This window comes from Halichoeres trimaculatus, unplaced genomic scaffold, assembly GCF_033239565.1.
Source record: "Halichoeres trimaculatus isolate MK-OKI-2021-1 unplaced genomic scaffold, fHalTri1.1 fHalTri1_scaffold_20, whole genome shotgun sequence".
Taxonomy (NCBI): domain Eukaryota; kingdom Metazoa; phylum Chordata; class Actinopteri; order Labriformes; family Labridae; genus Halichoeres; species Halichoeres trimaculatus.
The window spans coordinates 28,081,638-28,108,789 of record NW_027437198.1 but is presented as its reverse complement, the minus strand read 5'-3'; the positions used below and the strand labels follow the sequence as shown (position 1 = coordinate 28,108,789).

The 27,152-nt window shown below is 42.2% G+C and overlaps 2 protein-coding genes across 2 annotated transcripts in view; both read left to right on the top strand.

Moving 5' to 3' along the window:
- Positions 1–19,122, top strand: part of arhgdig (Rho GDP dissociation inhibitor (GDI) gamma) — a 21,625-nt gene extending 2,503 nt beyond the window's left edge. The window contains exons 2-6 of the mRNA XM_074697598.1: positions 8,878–9,051; positions 9,741–9,824; positions 15,831–15,907; positions 16,877–16,940; positions 18,035–19,122. Of these exons, the coding sequence (XP_074553699.1) occupies positions 8,878–9,051; positions 9,741–9,824; positions 15,831–15,907; positions 16,877–16,940; positions 18,035–18,231 (596 nt within the window). The 3' untranslated portion in view covers positions 18,232–19,122. The remainder of the gene's footprint in view (positions 1–8,877; positions 9,052–9,740; positions 9,825–15,830; positions 15,908–16,876; positions 16,941–18,034) is intronic.
- Positions 19,123–24,077: 4,955 nt separating this feature from the next.
- Positions 24,078–26,588, top strand: rpusd1 (RNA pseudouridine synthase domain containing 1). The gene is made up of 6 exons (XM_074696879.1): positions 24,078–24,146; positions 24,650–24,868; positions 24,988–25,111; positions 25,233–25,335; positions 25,441–25,542; positions 25,770–26,588. The coding sequence occupies exons 2-6, from the start codon at positions 24,678–24,680 to the stop codon at positions 26,180–26,182; spliced, it is 933 nt and encodes a 310-aa protein (XP_074552980.1). The 5' UTR covers positions 24,078–24,146; positions 24,650–24,677; the 3' UTR covers positions 26,183–26,588.
- Positions 26,589–27,152: the final 564 nt, after the last annotated feature.

The window sequence follows — 27,152 nt, the reverse complement described above, 5'->3', positions numbered from 1 at the left end:
GGAGGAGGTGTTGTTCTGTTTCCTCTGTTCCTCTCTGAGGTGTGAGTAAACTGTTACTCTGCCTGAACACAAACCAGAGAGCCATGAATACGGATGACGAAGCTTTAAACACGAAGGAAAAACAATGATTATTCAAACAGGAAGTCAGCGGCAGCGCAGTGAACGCCAGAATGATGGAGGCTGAACTCACTTCATCTTGATCGATGTCCTCTCTGAAAGGGTTTGAAGACAGAAATCATGCCGTAAACCAGCAGCAACTTCATCTCTTCATAATGTGTGTGTGGAACATTCCATTTTCCCGCCTTTAGTGAGTCACATGACCAGCTGCACGGAACTGTCAATCACTGTGACATCATCACCAACTGCTGCCCTCTCAGGAGTGAAACTGACTGAAGTTCTAGAAACTCTCCTCATAGCTGCCACAATTTTGACCAAATCTCTATAAAAATCGAATATTTTTGTAGTAAATTTTGTCAGGAATCCATCCATGTCATTTTTAAAGCTGTACCACTTTGACTTTTTGTGTAGAGACCTAACTGCCGCAGCTTGTGTGGAGCTGGATCCTCCTCTCCCATTCATTCTAATAGGGGGAGCTGAAAACGTCTTCTTTGGGGTTCACCAACTTTGAGGGCATGTCATTCAAAAACTGTCTGAGAAACAACAAATTCCTACACAGTTTTTGCAAAGCAGAGTCCACTCTGTCATCTGAGTGAATTTCAAGCCGATACCATTTACGGCCTAGGAGAAGATCATTTTTGTTTCAGGCCCAAAATATTGGCTTAAATTTTATTTTGAAAGGCAAATTGCCAACTTCCTGTTTGAGATAGGTTAGGGGTGTCTGGATATAATTTGCGCAGATCAATAAGACGGACATTTTGATGTTGGTTTGATCTCTCTATGACATTCCTTGTGCTATCGAGAGCCATTTTAGTTTGCCTAGGTGGCGCTAGGGAGCACATTTTAGTATGGTGGGGGTCATTTTTTGTATCATAATGAATTTTTTGCTGAATTTGAGGTATGTGCACACTCAAGCAAGCTAGAAGGTGTCCTTTCCCTCTTTTTAGCGTGTTTCTAGAGGAGCATTCACCCCGAGAACAAAACAAATATTCAGGAAAGTCAGCGCCATGGACGACATAGATAGCCTGAGATGGTTGTCAGTCGTGTGTTTACCTTCAGCATCAAAGACAATGTATTGTACGGCTTCAAAAACCATTTAAGGCTTACATTTCCCTCCTTCGTGGTCTCGTCTTAGGCCCTTTTTCCTCTATTTCTCAGAAGGACAGATCAGACACAACCTCCACACAGATCTGCCTCATAACGCTGATGTTTGAGCAGAATAAAAACCTGCAGACTCCAGGCTGAACCAGGATTTCCAGCTCTCTCTCTCTCTGTCTGTTCAGGTGTCTGTGGATGTGAGACACTTTGAGTCTCGTCAGAAACACTTTGGCTGAGATTGGATTTTGAAAAACGAGGATGAGGAGATTTGGAGAGGAACGTGGGAGGAGACTGAGATAAATGGAGCTGGAGCGAGGAGCAAAATGACGAAGGAGGAAAGCTGCTGAAGAAAGAAAAGGATGAGGATGACTAAGATGAAGAAGCAGAGGAGGATGAGTGGGATGGAGGAAGAGGAGGAGGAGGAGGAGGAGAGGAGGGTTTAAGTGAAGGAAACAAAAGGAGAGGCCAGTGGTTGAAATCGACGTCTTGTGTCAGCAGCTGTTTCCAGGAAAGAATGGCATGTGTGTGTGTGTGTGTGTGTGTGTGTGTGTGTGTGTGTGTGTGTGTGTGTGTGTGTGTGGCAGACGCTCCATCAGCTGTCATCCAGCAAACAGCTCAGACAGACGGTGTAACACTCAAACAGACTAATTGAAATCCTCTCCTCCTTTTTCCTCCACCATCTTCATCTTTTCTCACACCGCGTCCTCAGCCCTCTCTCTGTCCCTTCTTCGTCTCCTTCTCTTCATCCCTCCTTCCCTCACATCCTCCCTCCTTCCTTCCTCCCTCAGGTCTCTCCTCTTTTCATTCTGTTTCCACGGCTGTCAGATTAAATAACGCAGACTCCATGCTTCACTTTTTAATCCTCTTCTTCCCCGCGCTGCTCTCCAGCTGCTGACTTTCACTGTTCACGTCCACACACACACACACACACACACACACACACACTCACACACACACACTCACACACACCTTCACCTGCCTCTGACTCCGTCCCTGTCTTCTGTCTGTGCTGATAAATGAGATTGTCTGGATGAGCAGACACATACGAGACCAATCAAATCAGTCAATTAGACAAGCTGCTGTCTCCACCTACCTGACGGAGTCGCTGCGGACTGATTAACTCTGTGTTTGTGTGTGTGTGTGTGTGTATGTGTGTGTGGGAGACAGAAACATAATCAGAGCGGGGGTTAATTTAAGACTTTTCTGTGTGGTTATTTTACTTCTGAGAGCTGAGGAAACACGTCACTGGTTTTGTCTTAGGAGAAACTCAGATCAGTTTCTTTTGGAGTCAATGAGTCTCTAGTTAAGCTGCGTCCCTGCTCCAGCAGATCGCAGCAGATCAGTGCTGGGAATGACGGTGTTAAAATGATGTCGGGTGAGTGTTTTAAAAAAGCACTTTGTCCACAGGGGGCGCCAAACCTGAAACAATTTAAAGTCCTGCACATGAGCTTCAAATCAAAAGCATCTACAGTATTTCCGTGGAGCGAAGGGAAGGAGTGTAATTTAATCCTTCGGTGACTGCAGTGGACGGCTATTTCAAAGTCATTTTCTCCTCAACGCAGTGATTTCTATGGTGGAACTGCATATCAGCCACTGTAATTTTTCTTAAAAGTTTTTATTTATTTTTTCCTCAGGGCATGAACAAAAGGTTTTTAATTTTTCATATGGTTGGTTTTTTTTCTCTCAAAAAAATTGCAGACATGCATCAGTTATTTATAAAACATATAAGTTAAAATGTTTAAAAATATATTAAAATGCAAAAAAAAAAAAGAAAAAAACCATTTGTGGAGTTACCAAAAATCACAATTTAATTCATTTTTGCATTAAGTTCATGCTGTTTTATGTTAAATGCTCATGTGCATGTAACCCACTGGAGTGGACATGTTTGTAACTTGTAAAAATAATCAAATTTTCAATCTATCAATCAATTAATCAATCAATAATAAATAAATAAATAAATAAATAAATAAGAATTTAAAAAATGAAAACTTTTTTTTCTCAAAAAAACAAAAATTCTTTAAAAATGTTTTATTTTTCATGGCTTGAGAAGATTAAAGAACACGTAAGGAAAAAAAATCTTGAAACAGGCTTTCATGTGCCATGCATCAGAGGGTTAAAGTTTTCTTCTGTTGCATGCACCGTTGCTTTAATTAGCATCAGTTTATTTAACCGTAACATCAGAAGAAATCGTATTTAGCGGTAGCAGGACCGGGATCTGCAGAGTCATGAGACCAGTTTCACGTGATGTCAGCATCTGCAGGTTAGCATGATGAAGCGTCATGGCCGTCCCCGTGTTGACATGGCGTCTCCTGCCTCACACAGGAACCCTGCAGGTGACAGATCGACTCTCAGGGTGTTTTGGCTGAAACGGCTCCAGCGGCCTGTAGACTGAAACAAACGCTGCTGTTATCGCGGCGTTATGCTGATCATTCCTCCTTTACGGCCTCGGTATAAAAGCTGTTACTGGCTCCGAGAGGCCTGAGAGATCCACTCTGTCTTCCTCTGCACAGACGTGTGTGTGTGTCTCTGAATCGCTGTGTGTACGTGTGTGTCACGGCGTCCCAGAGGTCTCGTTACAGTGTTAGAACAGAGCGATGACAGCGGGCCTCTGAGGACGATAAAACACACACACACACACACACACACACACACACAGGCAGAGTGAAGAAGAAGTGTTTTCCTGACACAGTGAGCAGTTATCTGGGTTAAGAGAGGAGACGGAGGACAGGAAGTAATTATGAAAATAGAGTAAGGCTGAAGCTAAAGGAAAACAGTTTAAATTTAATTACCCAGAGTCAGATAAAAGCAAACATCTTCGCTGAGATGACGCCGTGTTTACCACACGGGTTCTTCATACATTTATAAACTAATCCACTTCCTGTTGAGGCCGAATAACGAGCAGATAAAAACCTCTGATATCTGTCAGCTAGCATTAGCTTCTGTTCAACAAGGAGCACCAGGAACTTTGAGAAAACCAAAGAAAGAAAGTGTATAGAAAGTGTAAAAAGCTCCATAAGAAAATAGATGCTGACAGCTTGTCCATCATTGTCCAGTCAGCCAGCCTCCACCTCCACAGGGTCCAGGACTGAGCTTCTTCAGCAGTCTGTTCAGTCTCTGTCTCCTGGATCCTGTCTGCTCACAGCAGGTGAAGCTCTTCACATGTGGCCTTGGTGTCTGCTGTTAGCTCTGTTAGCCATGTCTGTGAATAGCATGATGCTACTCTGCCCTCTGGTATCCCCTCTGTTGCTGGGTTAGCACAGCTAGCTCGTCCATCTTATTGGAGATAGATCTTATGTTCCCAATAACGATGGATGGAAGGACAGGTCCATGTCGTCACTTCTTGGCTCACACCTGAGAACCAGCACGTCGTCCTCACCTCCTTCTCCTCACTTTGTGGGAAACATCTGGCCTAGCACCAGTTAGCAGTGACATGCTACAGGCTGCTAACAGCTGATTTCACATGTAAACAATGCAGCCATGGTTACATGTAGGATCTCCAGACAAACACAGGAGAAAAAGTAGTAAAAATATCACTGAAGACACAAAAGGTTTGGTGATGACGACCAACAAATGAGCCAAACAAAGTGATGATCCACTCCAAATACAAATATCACAAAAAAGAGACTAACATTTTTTAAGAAGCTGACAAAGAAGAGAGAGCTGCTGCAAAAGGCAGCCATAGCCAACGGGGCAGCGCCTAGCATAACAGGCTAACTTCTAAAGTTAGAATTTAACAGATTGGTTTTAAAAGTCATACCAGAGACTGACCGGTGTTCTGGTTTAAAGTGCGACCCCGCTAACTTGAGACTTTCAGCATCCCTCGTAAACGTCTCATCTAATGAAGAAGTTTGTACTTATGATTAAAAACTAAACCAGGACGACTTCTCCAGGATTTCCTCTTCTGTCTCTGAACAGCTGCTGTGACCTGGATCTCCTCTGACACGTTCAGCTGAAGGTCCCCAGTTTACAGGGTCACTCTTTAAACCAGAACACCGGGCTCAAAGAAGACGCCTGTTAAGGAGTCATGTAAAGGATTTAAAAACCCCTCTGTGTGTAAATCTGTGAACATCAGGAAGCCGACAGGAGAACAGATGTTTGATGAGGTCCCAGAGAAACTTCGCTCTTCCCCTGAAGCTGCGTTTCTCTGCCGAACAGATCGTACTGTTGCTTTTAGCTCCACGTGTTTGTTTAGCTCTTATTTCTACAGATCAGCACTGAGCCTGATTCTTCTGTTTGTTTGCACGTGTTTGATGATGGATCTCCTTACGCTGACAGGGTCACAGTCAGACGATACGGAGATGGTTCAAAACTGACGCTAATTTATAAAAACTTCAGACAAAAGGAGACAGATAATGTTACGTTTACTCCTGCAGCAGCCTCTGTGTGGTAATGTTAGTAAAACTTTAAAGCTAACCCTCACCGTGCCAGACGTTAGCGTGCAGCCTCACAGGGCGCCATGTTCCCACTTGTCAGAGCGAGCAGGTGTGGCGATGCAGGAGTGAGAGTGAGAGGAGTAATGAGGCGGTTTGATGAGCATCAAAGAGAAAATCCACCAGTTAATATCACATCACAGATGGAGAGGACACACACACATGCTCACACACACATGCTCACACACACACATGCTCACACACACATGCTCACACACACATGCTCACACACACATGCTCACACACACACATGCTCACACACACATGCTCACACACACATGCTCACACACATGCTCACACACACACATGCTCACACACACACATGCTCACACACACACATGCTAACACACACGCTGTTGGCTTGCAGACAGTGTGAACTGATTTGGAGCAGCAGATTCTCACAATATGGAGGGTTTTATCTCTGCATGTTGAGGCTCGGATCAGCTGCTTTCTCCTGTTTTTGGCGAGACGTGAAACACACTGAAAATCTTCCATCGCTGACGATTTTCATTTCACATTTTCATCGTCTGTTTGTTTTCCAGAAAAACCAAACAAAGCAGCTTTCAGCTCAGTCTGACGATGGGATTAAGACGTTTTCCTCTGTTGATCCGTTTCCTACAACAAATCCTTGAAGGAAAAGAGATGATCCTGTCACATTGAAGGTTAATTAATGCTGATTAACTGGTTTTAAAGCAGCACAGAAACATTTGAATTTTTTGTAGTTTTTTTGCGATTTTTTTTTTTTTCATTTTAATTTTTGACATTTTTGCAAATTAAGAAAAATAATTCCACAGTTTTTTAAAGATTTTGCAAATTTTTGAATTTTTCATATAAATCCCAATTCTTTTTTGCAATTTTAGAAAGTTTTTACAGTTTTTGGAAATTACTCAAAATTTAGAAATTGCATTATTAACTTTTTTTTTTTTTTGCAAATTTATGACATTTCATCAAATTTTGCACATTTTTTGAATTCGTTTTTTGTTTTGCAAATTTTTTATCTTTTTTTTCAATTTCCAAATTTTGAAAAATTTATAAAATCTATGACACTACAAATTTCTTTTTTTTTCTTAAATTTGCAAATTTATTAAAAATTAAATAAAATAAATAAATTCATAAAAAAAAAAAACTAAGAAATCACATGTACAAATTTATAAACACTAAAACTTCTCGTTTAGATAATTATTCACCTGATTATACACTTTTTTTGTCTTAATGTGAAGATAAAGTAGATTTTGTGGCTCCTGAATGACTTTCATCAGGTGAGCTGAGGAAAAATGGCTCTTTTGAAAGTAAAGGTTTCAGACTGCTGGCCTGAATATTGAAAATAAAAACATGTTTATCTTTATTTTGGACCAAATCAGAGGATGAGGCTGAAGCTGCTGTCTGTGAGTTCATCAGGTTGGAGATAGTGAGTTACAAAGTGCTTTTTATGCATCCTCCAGGATGACAGGTGTAATTTTTTGAGAAGCGTTTGCAGAAAAATGAATCAAACATTGAGTCTTTCTGTCTTTTCAAAATAAATTTACTGGTTAGTTTTTAGTGTCAGCTTAGCAGTTTGGAGATAAAAGAGGAAACTGGGCTTTATAACAGCTTTTAAATGATTAACTTTTCATCAAACAAAGTCATGGTTTCTGGTGTTTCTGAAGCCAGCCTCAAGTGGACGCTTGAGGAACTGCAGCTTTTAGCCTGTGCAGACAAAGACAAAAGACAAAAACTGTGTGTGAAATGAGCTTAAATGATGAAAATCACTAAAGTATTTACTCATCAAATTAAGCTCCTTGCAGATGAAATGATGATCTTTTTACTGAAGTCAGAAAACTGTTAGTGAAGGTGGAAGAGCTTAATCAGATAATAGAGAGCGTTACTGTTACCATGAGAGAGAATTCACCACAGCTGTGTGTTCATGTGTGTGTGTGTGTGTGTGTGTGTGTGTGTGTGTGTGAGAGAGAATACAGAGTGTGTTAAAGCTGATCAGCCTTAGATGACTCTGACACTCGACTAAACGACGGCCTCGCAGCGTTTTATTCGTCCGTATGAAGCAGAGGAGCAGCAAAGGTGATGTCATCATGAGGAGAGTTGAAAGCGTTGCCATGGTGACGGGTACTGAGTCGTGTTCGGCCCTGACTGGGTGGGGCGCTGCTACAAACACAGTGTGTGTGTTTGTGTGTTTGTGTGTTTGTTTGTGTGTGTGTGTGTGTGTGTGTGTGTGTGTGTGTGTGTGTGTGTGTGTGTGTGTGTGCTGACACCTATGTCCCCGTTTAACTCATCATCTGATATCCAGGCGTGTATAAAGCCCTCATAAACACTGCGACCAAACACGCATATGCATTTTGTGTAAGTATGTGTGTGTAAGTGTGTGTGTGTGTGTGTGTGTGTGTGTGTAAGTGTGTGTGTGTGTGTGTGTGTGTGTGTGTGTGATCCAATTATCCCCCGCTCAGCTCGGAGCTGATGCACACTGAGCTGTCTCATTATGAACAGTAAAACAAGAACCAGAGGCCATTACACCGAGCTATTACTGCTCAGCAAACAGTCGCAAAGCACAGAGTGTGTATTCGGAGTGTGTGTGTTCGGCGTGTGTGTGTTCGGTGTGTGTGTGTGTTCAGAGTGTGTGTGTGTGTGTGTTCTTTGGGTAATTGCAGTCTGGAGGTATGCTCTGGGAATTCATGTCGGCAGACGTTACATTTATTGTACACAATGATCTCTGCATGGGTGTGTGTGGGTGTGTGTGTGGGTGTGTGTTGCTCTAAAAGAGTGTGAACCTTGAAATATGAAAGTGTGTAACTTGTTTTTCCACAATCACAGACACGATTTTAAAGAAGTTCATGTGTCACCGTGTTCGTGTGAGTGTTTTACTCTTAGGCACGAGAAAAAGTCTGAAAAAGACTCAAACAAACGGATCAGTCTAACAATCGATCGTTTTTTCTGCCTCCTGTTCTCGTCTCCTCACATCTCGTCAGTCTCAAAGTTCTGACTCTGGAGGTGGAGCTGAGGTGAAGATGCTAAAATGAAATTTCAGACAATCCAATGTCTGTAAATTTAATACTGTAAAAAAAAAAACCTCTGATGAAACCAGAGCTGCTCTGATCCTGTTTTAGTGCTCTCAGGACGACTCCCTGTTTTTATCTTTCTTCTTTTCTGACGTTAGAGCGTAAAGAGTGGACGTGTTGATCAGAGAGCACAGGTTTTTTTTTTTATTAATCTCTGAACCTCCTCCTTTCCTCTGTCCATGAAGGGATGCTGACCGATAAGAAGGATCTGCCCATTGAGGAGGACGAGAGCGACAGAAACCTGAACTACAACCCTCCGGCCCAGAAGTCTCTGGAGGAGATCCAGAAACTGGACGAGGACGACGAGAGTCTGATCAAGTACAAGCAGACCCTGCTGGGGACGTTACCCAACACGACTGGTGTGTGTTTCTGTCCTGTGTGTTTCTGTCCTGTGTGTGTAAGATAAAGACATGTTGGTTTTTCACAGGGACAAGGTTTTGCCTCTCATCTCATCATCTGAGAAGCTTCGTCACCTCTGAAGCTGATGAGAAGCAAAACGTCCTAAATCCTCTGACAAAATTTCACCTCCAATGTGTCAAAAACAAACTGAGTGAAACTGGAATCAATTAGACAAAAATCCAAGACTCGTTTGTTAAAAAGCGCAGTCCTGTAAATCCACAGGATGAGACATTCAACTCAGATTTCTTGACTTCCTGTAGGAAAGAAATGTTCATGTACGTCGGTAAAATTAGCTTCAAGGGCAAATATAAAGAAACTTTTGCATGAGTGAAATCAAATCAGGAAATTTCCACCAGGGCTGAAGTTTGTGGAAAGTTTTGCAGCATTTGAAGTTGACTGAATCCATCCCTGAAGCTTCATCCTCTGTAAAACAAACTGACAGATTTCCAAAGGAGCAAACAGGTGGATTTAAAAAAGTTGTGTCTCTTTTAACAACTCTAAACTTAATGAGTGACCTCTCTAACTCACTGACTAAACTCTGCACTAATTAAACTCTGCACTAACTAAACTCTGCACTAACTAAACTCTGCACTAACTAAACTCTGCACTAACTAAACTCTGCACTAACTAAACTCTGCTTCGTCTCCAGACCCGTCTGTGCCCAACGTCCAGGTGACCAGACTAACCCTGCTGTGTGACTCAGCTCCTGGACCAATCACCATGGAGCTGACAGGTAAACACACACACACACACACACACACACACACACACACACACACACACACACACACACACACACACACACACACACACACACACACACACACAGACTCTTTCCTCCACCACAAACACAGACCTGGTGTCAGACCTGGAGTCAGATCTTAAGTAAGACCTGGTCTCAGACCTAAGTTAGACCTTATGTTAGACCTGGAGTCAGACCTTATGTTAGACCTGGAGTCAGACCTTGAGTTGGACCTGGAGTCATGCTTGTTGTCACACCTGGAGTCAGACTTGTGATTGGACCTGGTCTAAGACCCAGTGTAAAACCAGGTGTCAGACCTGATGTTAGACCTGGAGTCAGATCTAGTCTCAGACCTGGAGTAAGACCTGGTTTTACACCGGGTCTAAGACCCGGTGTAAAACCAGGTGTCAGACCAAGAGTCAGACCTGGTCTCAGACCTGGAGTCAGGCTTGGAGTCAGACCTGGAGTTGGACCTGGTCTAAGACCTGTTGTTAGATCTGATGTTAGACCTGGTGTCAGACCTTGAGTCATAGCTGGAGTCAGACCTGGTCTCAGAGTTGGCTTTAGATCTGGTCTTGAACCTGGTCTCAGACCTAGAGTCAGACCTGGTCTCAGACCTAGATTTAGACCTGGTGACAGACCTGGTCTCAGACCTGGAGTCAGACCTGGAATCAGATTTTGTCTCAGACCTGGCCTCAGACCTTTATTTAGACCTGGCCTCAGACTTAGAGTCAGACCTGTAGTCAGACCTGGAGTCAGACCTGGTCTTGGACCTGGAATTAGATTTTTCTTTGGACCTGGTCCCAGACCTGGTCCCAGACCTGGTCCCAGACCTGGTCCCAGACCTGGTCCCAGACCTGGTGTCAGACCTGGTCCCAGACCTGGTCCCAGACCTGCTGTGCTGACCCAGCCTTTGGTTTTAATCCAGAGGAATCAAACTCCTGATCTATCTGTCGTCCGTCCGCGCCGTGCTGCGTTTACTGCAGTGGGTGTGTCCGGGCCGTGGAGGGGGGACAGCGTCTGCTTAGTGAGCAGCATGGACATCTTCCTCTGGGGGACGACGTGGTGACACACAGGGGGCGGGGTCACTGAGAGCTTTATATGCCTGTTTTTATGTGTGTGTGTGTGGATTAACCTATCACTGAGGTGTGTGTGTGTCAGGGTGTGTGGTGGATTAATGTGTAAACCTGTGTGAGACTGTGATGTCATTTCCTCTCAGCTGGTTTTTAACTCATGGACCAATGACGGTCGTTCAATCATCGCAAAGTCACATTTTCAGCCATTTTAACACGAAGTCCTCAGTTTATCCTGACACTACATATGTGTGTGTGTGTGTGTGTGTGTGTGTGTGTGTATGTGTGTGTGTGTGTGTGTGTGTGTGTGTGTGTGTGTGTGTGTGTGTGTGTGTGTGTGTGTGTGTATGTGTGTGTGTGTGTGTGTGTGTGTGTGTGTGTGTTCCTGATCTTCCTCTGTCTGAGGATTCCCCTTCCTGCTGCGCTCACCAAAACACACATTCACAAGATAAAATCACAGACTCACAGCAGCCAAGGTCTCCTCGTTGCTAGGTGATACTGACTTCCCCTCTGATTCAAACAGAGGAAAGTGTGTGTGTGTGTGTGTGTGTGTGTGTGTGTGTGTGTGTGTGTCTGTGTGTGTGTGTGTGTGTGTGTGTGTGTGTGTAACGGATGATCCGCTGAATTGAAGATCATCCTGTTCTTTCTCACTGAAAAGATCTGACGCCTTCAGATCTGCTCTCAATCAAAGATGTTGGAGGAGGAGGAGGAGGAGGAAGAGGAGGAGGAGGAAGAGGAGGACGGGGACCAATCGAGTGTTTCTGATCCGAGTCCTGCAGGTTTCTGCCTGTTACACAGAAATGTGGAGTAAAGGAGAAATCTGCAAATGATGTCATCATGTGGTCACAGGGCGGAGCTAACAGAGCTGAATGTCGTCTCAGTGAAAAGGACTTTGGTTCCTGATGGGTGAATAATCAATGGTTCCAGGAACTTTCTTCTTGCGGCCTGATGTTGTTTGTGTTTCTACTAAAGCCTAAAGTCTCATGACACTTCTGTACTTAATCAGCTTCTTTAAAGTAATCGACGCCTCGCCGCGTCCCCTCAGGTTGCACGCCGTGAGGTAAGTGGCGCCCACACTGATACAAGGGGTGGGTTTAAAGACAGGGACTACACCGGGCCAAGGTGCATCTCATCCTCTCTGAAAGACAAAACACACACAACCAGAAAACTGCCACTAGCAGCACCTAGGGGTTTGGAGGGGTCATCACACTTAGACAAATCAGACTCATGATGTATGAAGAAGCTGTAAAAATTAGTTGCACTAAACCACCAGACCAGTAGAGGGCAGTAGGAAAGAGATGAAGGCCCCACAACAAAGAGTACAGTTAGCCTGTTAGCATGGAGAAGGTGCAGCGCTCCTAAGATTGGACGGAGAGGTTTAAACACCTTCCCTCCTCAACTTTAAAGTGATCTTCCAGGATGGAACAAGTTGGGTCCTATCACCAGGTTTAGGGCAGAAATTACCCCTACAGCAGTGTTTTTGTGCAGCAGAAGCCCAGAGCGCTCGCACCAAACACCCCCTCCCTGCTCCTCTGCAGGTTTCCTCTGCACTCAGACGGGGCCATATTTTACTTGACCAAAAACACAAATAAACGGACTCCCACCAAAAGAATCTGATATCCGTCTACATCAAAAGGTTCCTGGGTCACAAAGAATGTTCCTCCTGTTAAAAGTAGTCTCTTATTAGTTCCTGGAACTTTTGCTCCTCGTTGACAGTCTGTGGTAGAAATGCTTTAATTCGCTTTGACTGTAAAAGCTAAGGGCGTATTCAGACCTGGACTGTTTGGTCCACTTTAAACGGACCAGGGTTCGTTTCCCACGCTGGTGCGGACTTTTCATGCAGGTGTGAATAGACACAAACGAACCCTGATGAGGACCAAACAACCGGACCCAGACCCACTTTTTGAGGTGGTCTCAGTCCGCTTCCAAACGAACTCTGGTGCAGGTCTGAATACAAACCAAGGTCCACCTGAACTAACTACAGGATACATGCTCCTTTTGGGCCTATAGAGCCACCGTAACCTAACCGTGTTTGGTTCATACCTGATCCTCCGTCTTCTGTTTAGCCACGCTGTAGCTAGCATGTTGTGGGTCAGGACACGCAGAGCATAGCGCCTCCTTGCTGCGATCATTGGTCTTCCTGTTCCTAAATTGTAAACGGTGTTGTTAAGCTGCTTTGAAGGAGCTGCTCTTGAAACTGAAAATGATTTAGCAGCTCTAATAAGAGCACAAACACACATGTTTACCTCCATTTCCAGGTCTGTACTCTGTGTGCCGCCCTTTGTCAGTGCTGTCCAATGAGAGCACTGATCCTCACACACCTGGATGTGTTTACAGAATATAGTCCACTTGATAAAAGGACAATCTGAATACGAACCGCACCAAACCAAAAAAATAAAGTCTGCTTTTGGTCCGGACCAAACAAGTGGACCAAAGGACTTTTCTGCTCTGAATACAGCCTTAGATTCTGTTTGATTTCTAAGGATGTGCTGATGCTCTTCAGAGGAAAGAGGAATGAGTTAATGCTGTGTGTGTGTGTGTGTGTGTGTGTGTGTGTGTGTAGGGGTGTGTATCTTCAATCATTAATCTGTGGAGTAAGCAGCGGTGTAATAATCCGGTGCTGGTGTATCGTGTTGCAGTCCGGTAGCCGAGGCGGCTCCAGGCTGGACCTGAAATGGACTTTCTGTCCGAGGCTGAAAGCTTCAGAGCTCATTATACACCACAGGCTGTTAGCAGAGCCCAGCTCAACTGATAATGGCCGTTTACTGCCCGTGTGTGTGTGTGTGTGTGTGTGTGTGTGTGTGGGAAGGGCAGAGAAACAGGGTCAGACACAGAGATGGCTGCGTGTGTGTGTGTGTGTTTCTCCTCGTTCCTGCTCCTGGTTTCTTCAGGAGGACTGAGTCTCTCTGTGGTCCAGTTTGTGGTTTTTCTTCAGTGACTCGTCATGTTTCAGTTTGATGAGACAGGAAGTGATGTAAGCTCTGGTTTTCAGTCCTTGGCTGGTGTGAGCTTCAGCTGTTTTCAGTGGGAGGACTCGTTTCAGTTTGTGAATCCATGTGCACACATGCATGATGATACAAAGAGTGTGTGTGTGTGTTTCTTTGTGTGTGTGTGTGTGTGTGTGTGTGTGTGAGGAGATCAGGTAGACAGCTCTCCACGCTGACCTATTTTCTCAGTCAGACGCTCCCAGGGGGGAGGCCGGCATCTTTCTCTTTTCCTTTCTTCTGCATCTCCTGAGAGGAAGAGGAGGAGGAGGAGGAGGAGGAGGAGATGAAGCTAAAGGAGGAGAGTAGAGTGGAGAGGAGAAGAGTCCGTTGGATTCACAAATCCAATCTTTGATTTCCTCTGATGAGGAGTGTGAAGTGTTTCATCCCTCCTTCATTTTTCATATCTAAACGTTTGTGTTTAATGTTTCTGAGTCCATCAGGAGTCGGAGCTGTGACCCTGCTCTCAGCCTCCAGGGGGCGATGTCTGACTGAGCTTGTGTTTTCTGTTGGTTTCTTCCTCTCCTTCATCTCAGCAGTGCTGCCTGTCTCTCCTCCTCCTTATCTCCTTCATCTCCTCTCCTCCTTCCTCCTCCTCTCGGTCCATTAGGAGCACTCAGGGCTGATGCTGGGGTTTAAATTGAGATATAAGCTGATTAGGAAGCAGCTTCGTGTTTGGTGTGAGGATGATTTTTCCTCTTCCTCAGCAGAAACATTCAACAATGTTCTCCATCCAGGAGCTCTGAAAACACTGACACCAGTTTACATCAGTAAAGGAAATTAAAGTAGTTAAAGTAAAACGAGAATGAGCTAATTACCTTAAATTTAACATTTTTTTCAGTGATTTTTACTTTTTTTTAATATTTCGTTTTAACTTTAAAGCTCAAAGTTTAAGCCTCATATGATGTAAATAATGCTTAACTTTAATTTAATTGTGGATTTGTATTCCACAGTTTAGATTTTTTGATTCAATATATTTATGTTTCATGGAGTGTTTTTGTGTTTTTTTTTATCATAAAATTTAAGTTTTAGTTCATTTTTTTTCAACACATTTCATTTTTTTTATCTGATAAATTAAGCTTATTTTTTCCATTATTTAATTTTTTATTTGATTTTTTTTATCTTTTGTCTGTTTTTTTTTTAAATTTGTTTGTTTATTTATTTATTTTCCTAATTTAGCCTTTATTTAGTACTTCCCACATTTTGTTTTCTAACTCTGAAACTGTATCTTGGATTTTGACTTTAAATGAATTTTGAATTTTAATCTCAGAATTGTTTTTTTATCATAAAATTTTAGTTTTAGTTCATTTTTTTCAACACATTTCATTTATTTATCTGATAAATTACGCTTATTTTTCCATTATTTAATTTTAAAATAAAAAATCTTTTGTCTGTTTTTTTATTTGTTTGTTTATTTATTTATTTTCCTAATTTAGCCTTTATTTGGTTCCTCCCACATTTTCTTTTCTAACTCTGAAACTGTATCTTGGATTTTGACTGATTTTCTCATAAATCTACATTTCTAATCTCATTTTTGGACTTAATGTGTTTTTTATTTTCCTTTTTTCTATTACTTTCAAAATATTCTTGTAATTTTGACACTTTTTGTCTGTTTTTGTCTGTTAATTTCATTTTCAGACTAATTGACCTATGATATGAACCCTATTTTCTCATAATAATGAATTAAAACTGCATTTTTGTTTTATGTATTTATCATTTATTTATTGGCATCACTATTAAATCTCTGGTTTGTATTTTACTTTATATTTTTGGTTTTGACTCCTCTGTCGTACATTTTTCTGCTGTGAACTTAGCATGTGGAGTGATCCGTGTGTTCCACAGCACGCGTGTGATCACACAGTGAGTCAGCCTGAAGCAGATGATCTCATGTCATCTCATCATCTCATGACGTCGTCTCTCTGTTGATGCTGTGTGTGCAGGAGACCTGAACCCTCTGAAGGAGAAGACGCTGGTCTTAAAGGAAGGAGTGACGTACAGACTAAAGATAGACTTCAAGGTAAGACGATGGACGCCGTCCCTGAGGCCTGTTAGTGACGGAGAGATTTACTGGACATCACAACCAGGACGGACTGAGTGGACGAACAGAGGAGGAGGCTTTACATTAAGTATTAAAGAGATGGAGGAAGAGGAGGTGCTCAAACCATCAAACAGGAGCATTATCATCTTTAATGAGTCTTTCCAGGACGTGGAAGGATTCATGCTGCAGAGACAGTTTTTAAAAGTCAAACTCAGAGTGTTTTTAAAAAGTTTTCTCTTTAAACTTCCAGAAATTAATGAAAGAATCAAACATGAACTGATGTTTCCACCACTCAGCCCGTCCTCTTCCTCTCCATCCTCTTCCTCTACATCCATCCCTCACTTCAGCTTCTTTCTCCACCTTTTTTTTCTCTGCTCTCGTCTTTCCTCCCTCCATCACCACTCATCACTCATGTAAACTTGGCACGAGCTGTAAATAAATATGGGCTGAGGATGAGTCAACATGTTTGGAGGGACATGCAGAGCAGGGAGCGTTTCACCTTGAGAGGATGTTTGTGGAACAATGAGAGGAAACAAACAAACAAACAATCAACAGAAAACAACCTGTGAATCTAAATCACTCCACCCTGGGTGTGGCGTTAAGCTTCAAGATGTGTTTTCTGATATGAATTATAAAAAGTAGGAGAAAGCCAGAGGAGGAGGAGAAGGAGGATGTGCAGGGTGGGAAACTCCAGCTCTGTGGGGACATCTGCTGGAAATACTGAGTATTGCAGGCACACTTTTAGGTTAAAGGTGCAAAGAAACTTTTAAAGATACACATCCTTACAGAGTTTTAAGTGACTTTAACCTCATTATGGTTAAAGATGCATTAGTTAATATTCTTAAACATTCGGTTAAATTAATGCAACAATAATAATCTGCTCAGGTGGAGCTCTGCAGACACTGACGTCTGTGTTTTTAATGATCAGGTGTTTTTGTGTGTCTACAGGTGAACAGAGAAATCGTGTCTGGCCTGAGGTATCATCATGTGACCAGCAGGAAAGGAATACCTGGTGAGTAAACACAGACCTGACACTGTTTGCTCCATTTAAAGCACTGAATTGATTTTTTAAAGCTCCCATATTCTGCTCCTTTCCTGCAGTTTAATCTGGATCATTGATGTCTTCATGAAATGGTAGTAACATGTTTTGGTCCAAAAAGCCAATAAATCAAGCACAGCAGCATTGTTTCCAGGCTCTCATAGCCCCTCTGTTCAGAACGCTCTGATTTAGTGGGCGTGGCCTTCATATGTAACTGAGCCGCCGCTGATACCGCCCCGCTCTTCCACGTCACTGAGAGCGGCGCCACGAGCTCCGAGTGCACAATGTTTAGAAAACAGAGAAGCTCCTTTACCGTAACATTACAGGCTAAAACAACAGGCTAACTGCAGCTAAAGTTAGCATCCTGAAGCTAACACAGAGACAGGGGGGACACTGAGGAAAAGCTCTTCCATCTGCTCCACAGCACACAGCATTTAAAATACTCACATTTCCAGGGTCCCAGGTTTGTTGGAGGATGGTTGGTAATGCGCCTGGATTCAGGACCAGTCTATTGGCTAGCCCTCTGTTGGACTGTCCAAAGTTGGAAAAGCAGTCGGCCGTGAAGTGACTAGCACACACATGCTCAGTTTTACTGAGTGTAGCTGGAACATTTCCTGATAAATGAACTCTAGACACTTAGTCTGTCTTCTTCAGAGATGGGAAGCTTGAGCATGGAGCTATGTGGCTGTTTACAGCCAAAAACAGAGCAGTGATGGCTCTTCAACTTTGGCATTTGGGAGGGGGTTTGGGGGAATCTGCTCTGGTGGACCAATCAGGTCAGACTTGCTCCTGATTGGTCAAAAAGGGAATCGCTGACGTCGGCAAATCCCCAAAATCCAAACAGCTGGTTTTAGGTCAGGATTTTATATTCACAAGCTCTACTAAGAACAGGTTTGGTCATTAAATATCACATTTTGTGGGCTGGGAGGAAAGACAAAGACCCACAAATTTCACTAAAAGACTTAATAAAGTGATTTTTGCAGAACATGGGACCTTTAACACTTTTTCATGGGTCTGTAAAAAGTCGAAGTGGACTCTGCTCTCTGAGAGTTTGTTTCCTCCCGCAGTGGAAAAGCTGTCACACATGGTGGGAAGCTACGGCCCAAAGATGGAGGAGCACGAGTTCCTGAGCACGGCTGACTGCGCTCCTGCAGGCGTGATGTCCCGAGGTCACTATCAGGTCAAGTCCGGCTTCATCGACGACGACAAGAACGTCTACCTGGCCTGGGACTGGAATCTGGACATCAAGAAGGACTGGGATTAATGAAGGAGGAGAGGTTCCCGTCCTTTCCTTCACCTCTTCTTTTCTCTCCCTCTTTTTTATCCCGCGCCTCCTGAGTCTCTCCTCCTCCTCCTTATTTTCCTCTCCTACCTGTTTGTTTTTTTCTTGTCTGTTTAATCTGAAGCCATGAGAGGACTGAGAGAAACCAGTTCCTCTTTTTCTTCTTCTGTTTTCTGCATCTCCATCACTTCCCCGGGCTTTGGGATCCTGAGACTTTCTCTCTGTCGGCTCATTTTTCCTCAAACAGGCGATGAAAGGAAGTCGGGCTGAGGCACAAAGAGAAATCCAGGAAATGCAGCCGATTTTAGGATGATGTAGACGTAGCCCGGCTGACTTTTCGTAATGAGAGCGTGGAAACACTTTGTTTTGACGATCAGAGAAAGTTTGAGCTCAAAGAGATAAATGTAGAAGTTATGGAGGGAAAGTTGAAGTTTTATCTGCTGGTGAAGAAAAATAAGGCTCAGGCTGATCACAGTTAAAATCTGAGAGAGAGTTCAACTTCCTGATTGAATCTCCAAGGCATCATGGGAGATTGAGTTCTTGATGCTAAGATCCAGAAGACAAAAGCACACACCTTAGAGTCGACATGTTTGCCCTTTCTCTCAGTTCGTTAAAGCCAGATCGTTAACTCATGGACGTAGTTTTTGAAGAAGCCCACCTGTCAGTCAAGCCACGCCCCCAGTTTTGCCCAATCATGCAAAAATGTAACCTTAGATCTTCAAAAAGATCAGGTTAACTTAAGACCTCATATCGTTTTTACACCAAAAGCTGTGAAACACAGGCGTTAATGGGGTCTTCTTGATTTTTGGGAACAGCCTCTAGTGGACACTCAAGGTACTGCAATTTTGAATTGGCTTCATGTTTTAGAGGTTTTTATTATTATTATTTTTATTATTTATCAATTTATATTTTACAGGAAGTAGATTAAAGAAGATGGCGCTATAATAGTATTTATCATATTGTGGTTTATTTACTTCCTTTGACCTGTTTTTCTTAACAATCATCTCACAATGATTCTAATTTCAACACACTGAGCACAAACAAAAACAGGAAGCAGGAAGTGGCCGACGTTTCATGAAACGACCCCAAAATGATTGTTTTCGAACCATCAACACAAAGTTCTGCTTTTTCAAACTCAATCAGTTTAATATTTTTGTTTTTGTTGTTGTTTTTCGTCCTTGTGGAGCTTTTCGAAAGCAGCCCAACGACAGACTGTAACTGAACTGTGCATATTGTAGAAAGAGATGCATGTTTGTCCTTTGGGATTTGATATTCAGTAAAAATCGACCAAATACTCCCTCTCTGAGGCGCTCGTACACCCTGGACTCAGGACGTGAATACAAACTGCTTCCAGCATGGATAAAGTTGGATAAAGATGGATAAAGATGGATAAAGATGGATAAAGATGGAGGACTGTCTCAGAGGTGTATGAAGGGATCAGTTACTGACCCTTAAAAATAAAACGAACTGTCGTTTCTGTATTAAGTCTTTGGATATGATATTGTCATTGTTGCTGAGCATACTGAACTGAAACCATTGAAATCGTCGTGATCTAAGACTAACTGTACACGTAGGCTTGTTTGGGTGTTGCATGGTTAAACAAGAAGCTTTCTTCCTTTTTTACCACTTTACTGTAAAACTTAGTGTGGTTGGAAAAAAAAGATACTAACGCAATATCCAGATGTTGGTAGTTTCCATTTACTGAAGGTGCAGTGATCCCAGGGGTGTGTTTAAAGGGTCAGACAGCTGGGAGCGTGTGTGTGTGTGTGTGTGTGTGTGTGTGTGTGTGTGTGTGTGTGTGTGTGTGTGTGTGTGTGTGTGTGTGTGTGTGTGTGTGTGTGTGTGTGTGATAACCCTGGCCTGTAACCATCAAAGTGCTGAATCCTCCGATGTTTGTGTCTGATCGAATATCCTGTATCTTTTAATAAAGGCGCTTCAAACAACCAGTGAGAAAGCTCGTTTAAGGTCATTTAAGGAAACATACTTTATTAGTAAGTCATAAAAACTGAAATCTTATCAAGTGTTTTTGTCTGATTTTCTGTAGAAAATGTTTTTTTAGGCTAAATATGAACCCAGTCCTGAAAAATGTCTGATTTCAAGTTATTTCACTGAAAAACGAGGTCTGAATTACCGTAAATGGGACAAGAAGAATTTGCTAGAAAATTTGCTTCACACTAGAATAAAGTCTAAACACAATTACTTTTCTCTTGTTTCATTGGCAGAGTTTTTTTTTCTTGTTACAAACAATTCAGATAAGGGATACACCGATTATCGGGGCTGATATTCGGCATTTTGAAGCATATTGGCATCTGCCTTTTTTTAATACGTGGGCCGATAAGAAACAAATTCAACAACGGTTTTTTGGTGAAACACAAAAGTTTTGTTGCTTTTCAGCCTCGTGTTTACACGGAAACGGCGTTTTAGCTGACCTAAAACACAAACTTTTGAAAACGGCCACCAGAGTGGGATTTTTCTGAAACACTCCCGACACTGTTGCCGTGTAAACAGTAAGCGCACGCGCGCATTCAACAGGACAACAGTACCGTTGTAAGGATAGTCGCGAACTACTTGTTCTTGTTCTGCTCAATCTGCTGAATCTGTGACTGTCTTTAACTAAATGAGCATCTGTTGCTCCACTTTTTAACTTAGTATTCACCAACACACCAGATGATCAACTCTACTCCAGAGGAGATTTAACAAAAGCAGCTTCTGGACAAGACAGCTATAGCACCACCTACAGGCCTGGCATGCTTACTACAGCGTTTTCAGTCCATCAGCGTTTCCGCAGATTTTTTCACAGCGTTTTAGCGTTTTCAGATAAAAGTTGTTGTGTAAACAAGGCCTAAAACTGTGTTGTCGCGGCTCTGATGCAGCTGCTCCACTGTCACTGTCCCACCCCTAGCACCATCTGATTGGTTATAAGCAGAGCCGTGGCTCGGTTATTACAGTTACATTGAAACTTAAGGAAACTTTATTTACTGTAGAAAACTTTAGCTATTTATTTTTTTTTTTTTCAATTTAACTTTAAAAATCATGCTGCTGAGCCTGGGAGCTGTTAAATTAACTCATGCTTAAAGGGATTTTAATGAAGTTAAGTGTTGGAGTTTGTTTTATTTTGACTTTGACCGCAAATTAATATCGGCTTCAAATATCGGCTATCGGCCTCCTTGACTTAAAAAAATCGGTATCGATATCGGCCCGGAAAAATCCATATGGGTCTATTTCTAGTTCAGACCTCATTTAGTTTTTAAATAACTTCAAACACATAACTTGAGACATTTTTCTGGACTGATCAGTTGAATTTGGCTCGTATCAAGTATAATCAGACAATTTTTACTGAAACTAGACAAAAACACTTGATAAGATTTCAGTTTTATGCAGTGTTTAATTAGTTGTGATGTTAATACAGAGAAATGTTTGTCAGATTTAAAAACCAGAGAGAGTTTGACTCTTATTGAAACACAAAGATCCTAAAATGAGCCTATAAGACCGAGGCTTTGTTAATATTTAGGTCGACTTCCAAACACTAATTCACCATCATTATGTCTCAGGCTGATTGGATGAGCTTCATGTTCCTCTTATGAGTAATTATGAGCATGTTTTTCAAGTGTTCAGTCTTTGCAGAGCTGCATGTGGGTTTTTAAGTTTGTCCCAGTCATTGCAGCAGCAGCCGTCCTCCTTCACCGACCCAGGAAAAACAGAGTAATCGAGGACGTCACTGTCCTACTCCGCTGTGAACCAGCCCTCTTTGTCAGACGTGCTCGTAGCCTCGGTGGTGTTGTTCCCGCTCAGCGCCTGCTCCAGCAGAGCCCTCTGGGCCGTGGCCGGCAGGTACAGGAAGGCGTAGACCAGGGCCAGCAGCAGCAGAGCAGCCAGCAGAGGGATGCCCCAGTCAGAGGTCATCAGAGGCTCCTCACAGCGGGCCTGCAGGAAGGATTTATCCGGCATCGTGGGCTCCTACACGGAAATCATCTCCAGGAATGAGTGTGAAATGTCAGATCTGCAGGAGGACGGCCTGATGATCCCTCAGTCCTGTGAGGAGGAGAGCTGGAGGAAGACTGCGTCCAAGAAGTTGAAGCTCAGAAGGTCAGAGTCAGATAAAAACACAGATTACAGCATCCAACTACATCCTTTGTTTGGTTTCTTCACGAGCTGGTGTCTTTATCTCTGGAAAAAAAATCTGATTTATTCACAGAAAAATCCCAATTTGGTCAAAGATCCATCCACTGAAAGAGTCCAGCATCTCTCCCCTTCCCCTCCATCGTCTGAGTCAAATATTCCTGATTTCTGAGTCGTCCCAGTCACATCTCTCAGCAAATTCACCAATCTATCGCTCAGCACAACAATATGAAGAAACCAACAATGGGGACGTGACTGAATCCCTCCGTCTCAGTTTTAACCAGATCAGTTCATGAAAATCCAATTACGCAATGACTGCTGATCTGCTTAGCTTGAAACAAATTCATACCTGGTGGTGTTCAGAGATTACTCGCAGGAAGAGCCTCCACTTAATTCAGCCAACATGTCACGGCACCATATGCTGCAGACAATCAGCACAGAGAGAGGTTAGTGTGACCGTGGGTAAACTGCCAGGGAGGAGGGAGACACATGTGGTGGAGGGTCATGGACCACATCTGAACTTCAGCCGTCTTCTTTGGGGACGTTATGCTGGGTCAAACTGTCTCTTGAATTTTGTAGATAACTAAACTGTAACACTAAAACAACAACAGAGCAAAGGTGAAAGCTGAAAAAAAACACAAACATATCTGCGTCTTTAAACCGTCATCGTTTTGTTTCCTGACTCATCACGTGGATGTCCTCATTTCTTCGCCCCAGTAGATCCATGATTGCTGGGTGGAGTATGTCATCAGCTGGATCGAGATGTGGAGGTGAGGTTGAGGTGAGGGATTATGAGCGTGACATATAACGGGTGAGTGACCATGAACAGTAGCTACAGATGGAGCAGAAAGAGATGAGACTAATGCAGCAGGTATAATCCCCTGGGCCACAATGAATGACTCAACATTTCACATTCACTATTACTTAAATCATCATTTTTGCAGAGGAGGATGCAGAATTTGGTGCAGTTTGTCGATACCAGGGCGCTGAACCCCAGGGTTTACAAGTTAAAGACGCAAAAAAATAAATAAATACATCAAAATGTTGCCGTTCTGTTGCAAAAGTAAGAACTTTTAATCATTTATTTTTATTTCTTCGTCATCCAATCTTGGTTTTCTTCAATATTTCACCCTTTAAACCTTCCAGTACGCAATCTAGCAATAGTTCAAATATCCAAAACATGTTTATAAGGGAACTTGTGATAAAACTATTTTTACTGTCAGAGCTCAGAAACGGCTCTGATTCAGATTCAGACAACTTTATTTATCCCACAAGGGGCAATTTATTTGTGGCTTCCCAGGGTATGCATACAGTCAGTTGACAACATAAATAAATAAATAATCATCAAGGAAACATATACAAGCAGGCATGGGACAGATAGAGAAGTTGGACATTGTAAGTAGCCTGCATTTGCAAATCGTAGAGCAAGAAAAAAAACAAGTTAGGATGAAGATAAGAAAAATTAAATCTTTGTAAAAACTTTAAAAACAGCAAGAAAGCAGATAAGACAAGAAATAAATAATATCCTCTAGAAATAGCATATCTGTAGCAGGACACACGTAAAGGAGAGCTGCTTTCATTATTTCCGGTGTAAAGGTCCGCTGTTTTGCTTTATTGCCATCATAAAACAGAAGGTTTCATCACTCAGGCTAAGAAACAAAGCGATACACTGTATATTTCAGTACAGCAGATGGCGCGTGAGCTTTGTTTATTTGTAATACGTCATTTAGAACCACCGAAGAAGAAGAAGCGGCTGCGCAGCTACAGCGACACTCGCGGTAATGTTTACATCTGTCTTTGCTGGTTTCTTTCTCGTTTAGAGTCGTAAATTTATTTTTATTTATTTTAATTTTAATTACACAGTCAGTCACAGTGTTATGACTTTATCTGGAAACTTATGACCTCCTTGGTGGTGTTAAACGTCTGCACTGAGCTCAAAACCAGCGATGCTAAAATGCTAAGTGAGAGGAAAACATCACTGAGAGCAAACCGGAAACTGTTTTTTTCTCTTTCTGGAGTCAATTTTATTTTTAAAACCTAAATAAATTCCCTTTAGTGTCATATTATCATTATATTTATACTCCGTTTTCATTAAGTCTGCTTTAAACGCCCCTGAAGGCTGGTGCCAACTGAGTAAATTAACACAAAGTAAATAATTGAAGTGTTGTACCTTTAAGTGGAAATCTTAAACCAGAGTTTAGATTAGTTTAGTGTTTAAAAACTTTCTCTTTTGGTCAAACTGAAGTGGATTCATATGTGAATGCACTAACTGTCTCTACAGGGGTCTGTATGTCCCCTTAAAGCTGCTCATGATGGCCACAGAGCCCGCCAGCCTGGAGAGCCTCCGGGTGCTGCTTCATAACACTGACTTCATAGTGGTGGACAAACACTGGGACATCCGCATAGACAGCAAGATGTGGTACGAGAAGCTCACCGTGCAGGAGCAGCTTCGACACAGCTTCCCTGAGCTGGCAGACCCCAGCACCTACTACGGCTTCAGGTCAGAGTCACAGCAGTTAGTTACAGCCACTCACATCAGCAGGCTTTGGATGACTGGTTGACTGCTCTTTCTATTAAGCCAAAGGTACCTTAACAATTATTGTTTTATCATAATCACAGGTTCTGTCATCAGTTGGATTTCTCCACCAGTGGGGCTCTTTGTATCGCCCTGAATAAAGCTGCTGCTGGCCGGGCGTACCGCTGCTTTAAGGACCGAACTGTCACAAAAGCTTACCTCGCCTTGGTATAAAACTCCCGCATAGACACACACACAATACAAGATAATCATTACCAGAAATGTGTATGTGCATTACTACAGAGTTAATGTTTATGAAACAAAAAACTGTTTTTTTCTCACCTCGCAGGTTCGTGGCTGGGTGGAAGAAGAAACACAAACTTTGGACCTCTCCATTGGCAAGAATTCATCAGAGGGAAAAACACACATGATGTGTATCGAGGGAACAGAAGGTACCAGACATGTTTCTTACTGAAACAAACGTACTCTCTGGTTTATGGCTTGACATTTCTGAACTCTATGTAAATAAAAACAAACATATTTTTGACTCACATCAGGCTGTCAGAACCCAAAGCCTTGCCAAACTGAGCTGATGGTGTTAGAGTATGGGCTGTATGATGGAGACCCTGTGACCAAGGTGCTACTACAGCCGCTCACAGGTAACAGCAACCATTTGTTTTCAGCCAAAGAAGAGAAATGCAGAATTAGTTCTTTTTACTTTTGAGAGATGCAGAGCAATATTTGTCAGTGGGGGATGCAGAAGTCCTGGACATGTTTTTGCTTAGATTATTTTATTATGATGCTTTTTCTTATTGAAAACACAACAGAAAGAAAAACAAGTTTTGACTTTGTTTCTCTGGACTGATGATCCTGACTCTCCTTCTAGGCCGAACCCACCAGTTACGGGTCCACTGCAGCGCGATAGGCCACCCCATCGTTGGGGACTTCACCTACAGCTCAGGAGCAGACGTCGCCCCCTATCGCATGATGCTTCACGCTCACCTCCTCCACATCCCCCTGGAACCTCAGCCCCTGCTCGTCTCTGCTGAAGACCCCTTCCACCCCTCTGTGGATCCAAAGTGGCTCCCGCAGCGCTCATTACGGACACTGACGGCCACCGTGGAGACTCTGCTGGAGCAAAGAGAGGAGAAAGAGCTGAAGAAGAAAGAGGAGGAAAGAGAGAGGACAAGACAAGAGGAGGAGAGGAGGAGAAGCAGCAGGAAACAAAGGACTGAGGAGGAGAGTGAGGAGCAAAGGAGGCAGTGCCAGGAGTGGCTGAGTGAATGGGCTGGAGACTAACAGACTTTATTTTTCATATTATTTATATTAAATTATTAACTAAATGTTTATCTGAAGAGGTTATCACAGCATGTTCCATCTCTGTGGCCATAACACACTAACAGGTGGTTTGGCATGGCTATCAGCAATTATTTCATTATCAACATGAATTAACAAATTATGTCCTCAAACACTGATAGAGCTTGTTTGCAACGTGTTGGATAAATAAACAGCAGCCACTACTAGTCATTTATTATCTGAGCAATTGCTGATAGCTTACTCTGCAAACATTAATCATGCTTTTTATATTTTGTTCACATACTGGCTGCTTAAGGCTGATATTCAGCACCAATCCTGTCAAAAACAATGCTCTGCTAATTAACTAAATTCTACCTTCAACAATTTGGTTGTTGGTAAAGTAGTCTGGTTACATTTTTGTGCATTACTTTTAATAAAGTATTTTATTTCTTAAAAAAAAAGGTAATCTAAAGTTTAATTTAAATAAGATTTAATTTAATTGAAAATGTTTTTGTTTTATTTGATTAATTTATTTTTTTTTAATTATTTTTTTAATTTCTTTTAAAGATGATCGTATTATATTTCTGATTATTATTGTTATAATAATAATAATAATAATAATAATAATAATAATAATAATGAAATTATTAATGTTATTGATAATAGTATAATTATTGATAATAGTATAATGATTTTAAGTTTTTAAGGAAAGGTTTAAAGTGAACTCTTTTTATGGCCAATTCTTTTTCTACCTTCATTGTCTTCAGTGCAGGGTCCATTTTTTTATTGTATTTTTCTGCCATTATTTATCTATTTTGGTGTTTTATGTCACAGTGCACATTGTAGTTATCAAAGGAAGTATGTAATTTTACAGGGGAACACGTTTTCTGATTGTTCACATGGAAACACTGATAAAATCTGATATCTCCTGATTAAACTCATGTCAGAGGTTATAATTTTCTTTCTAGCGGGC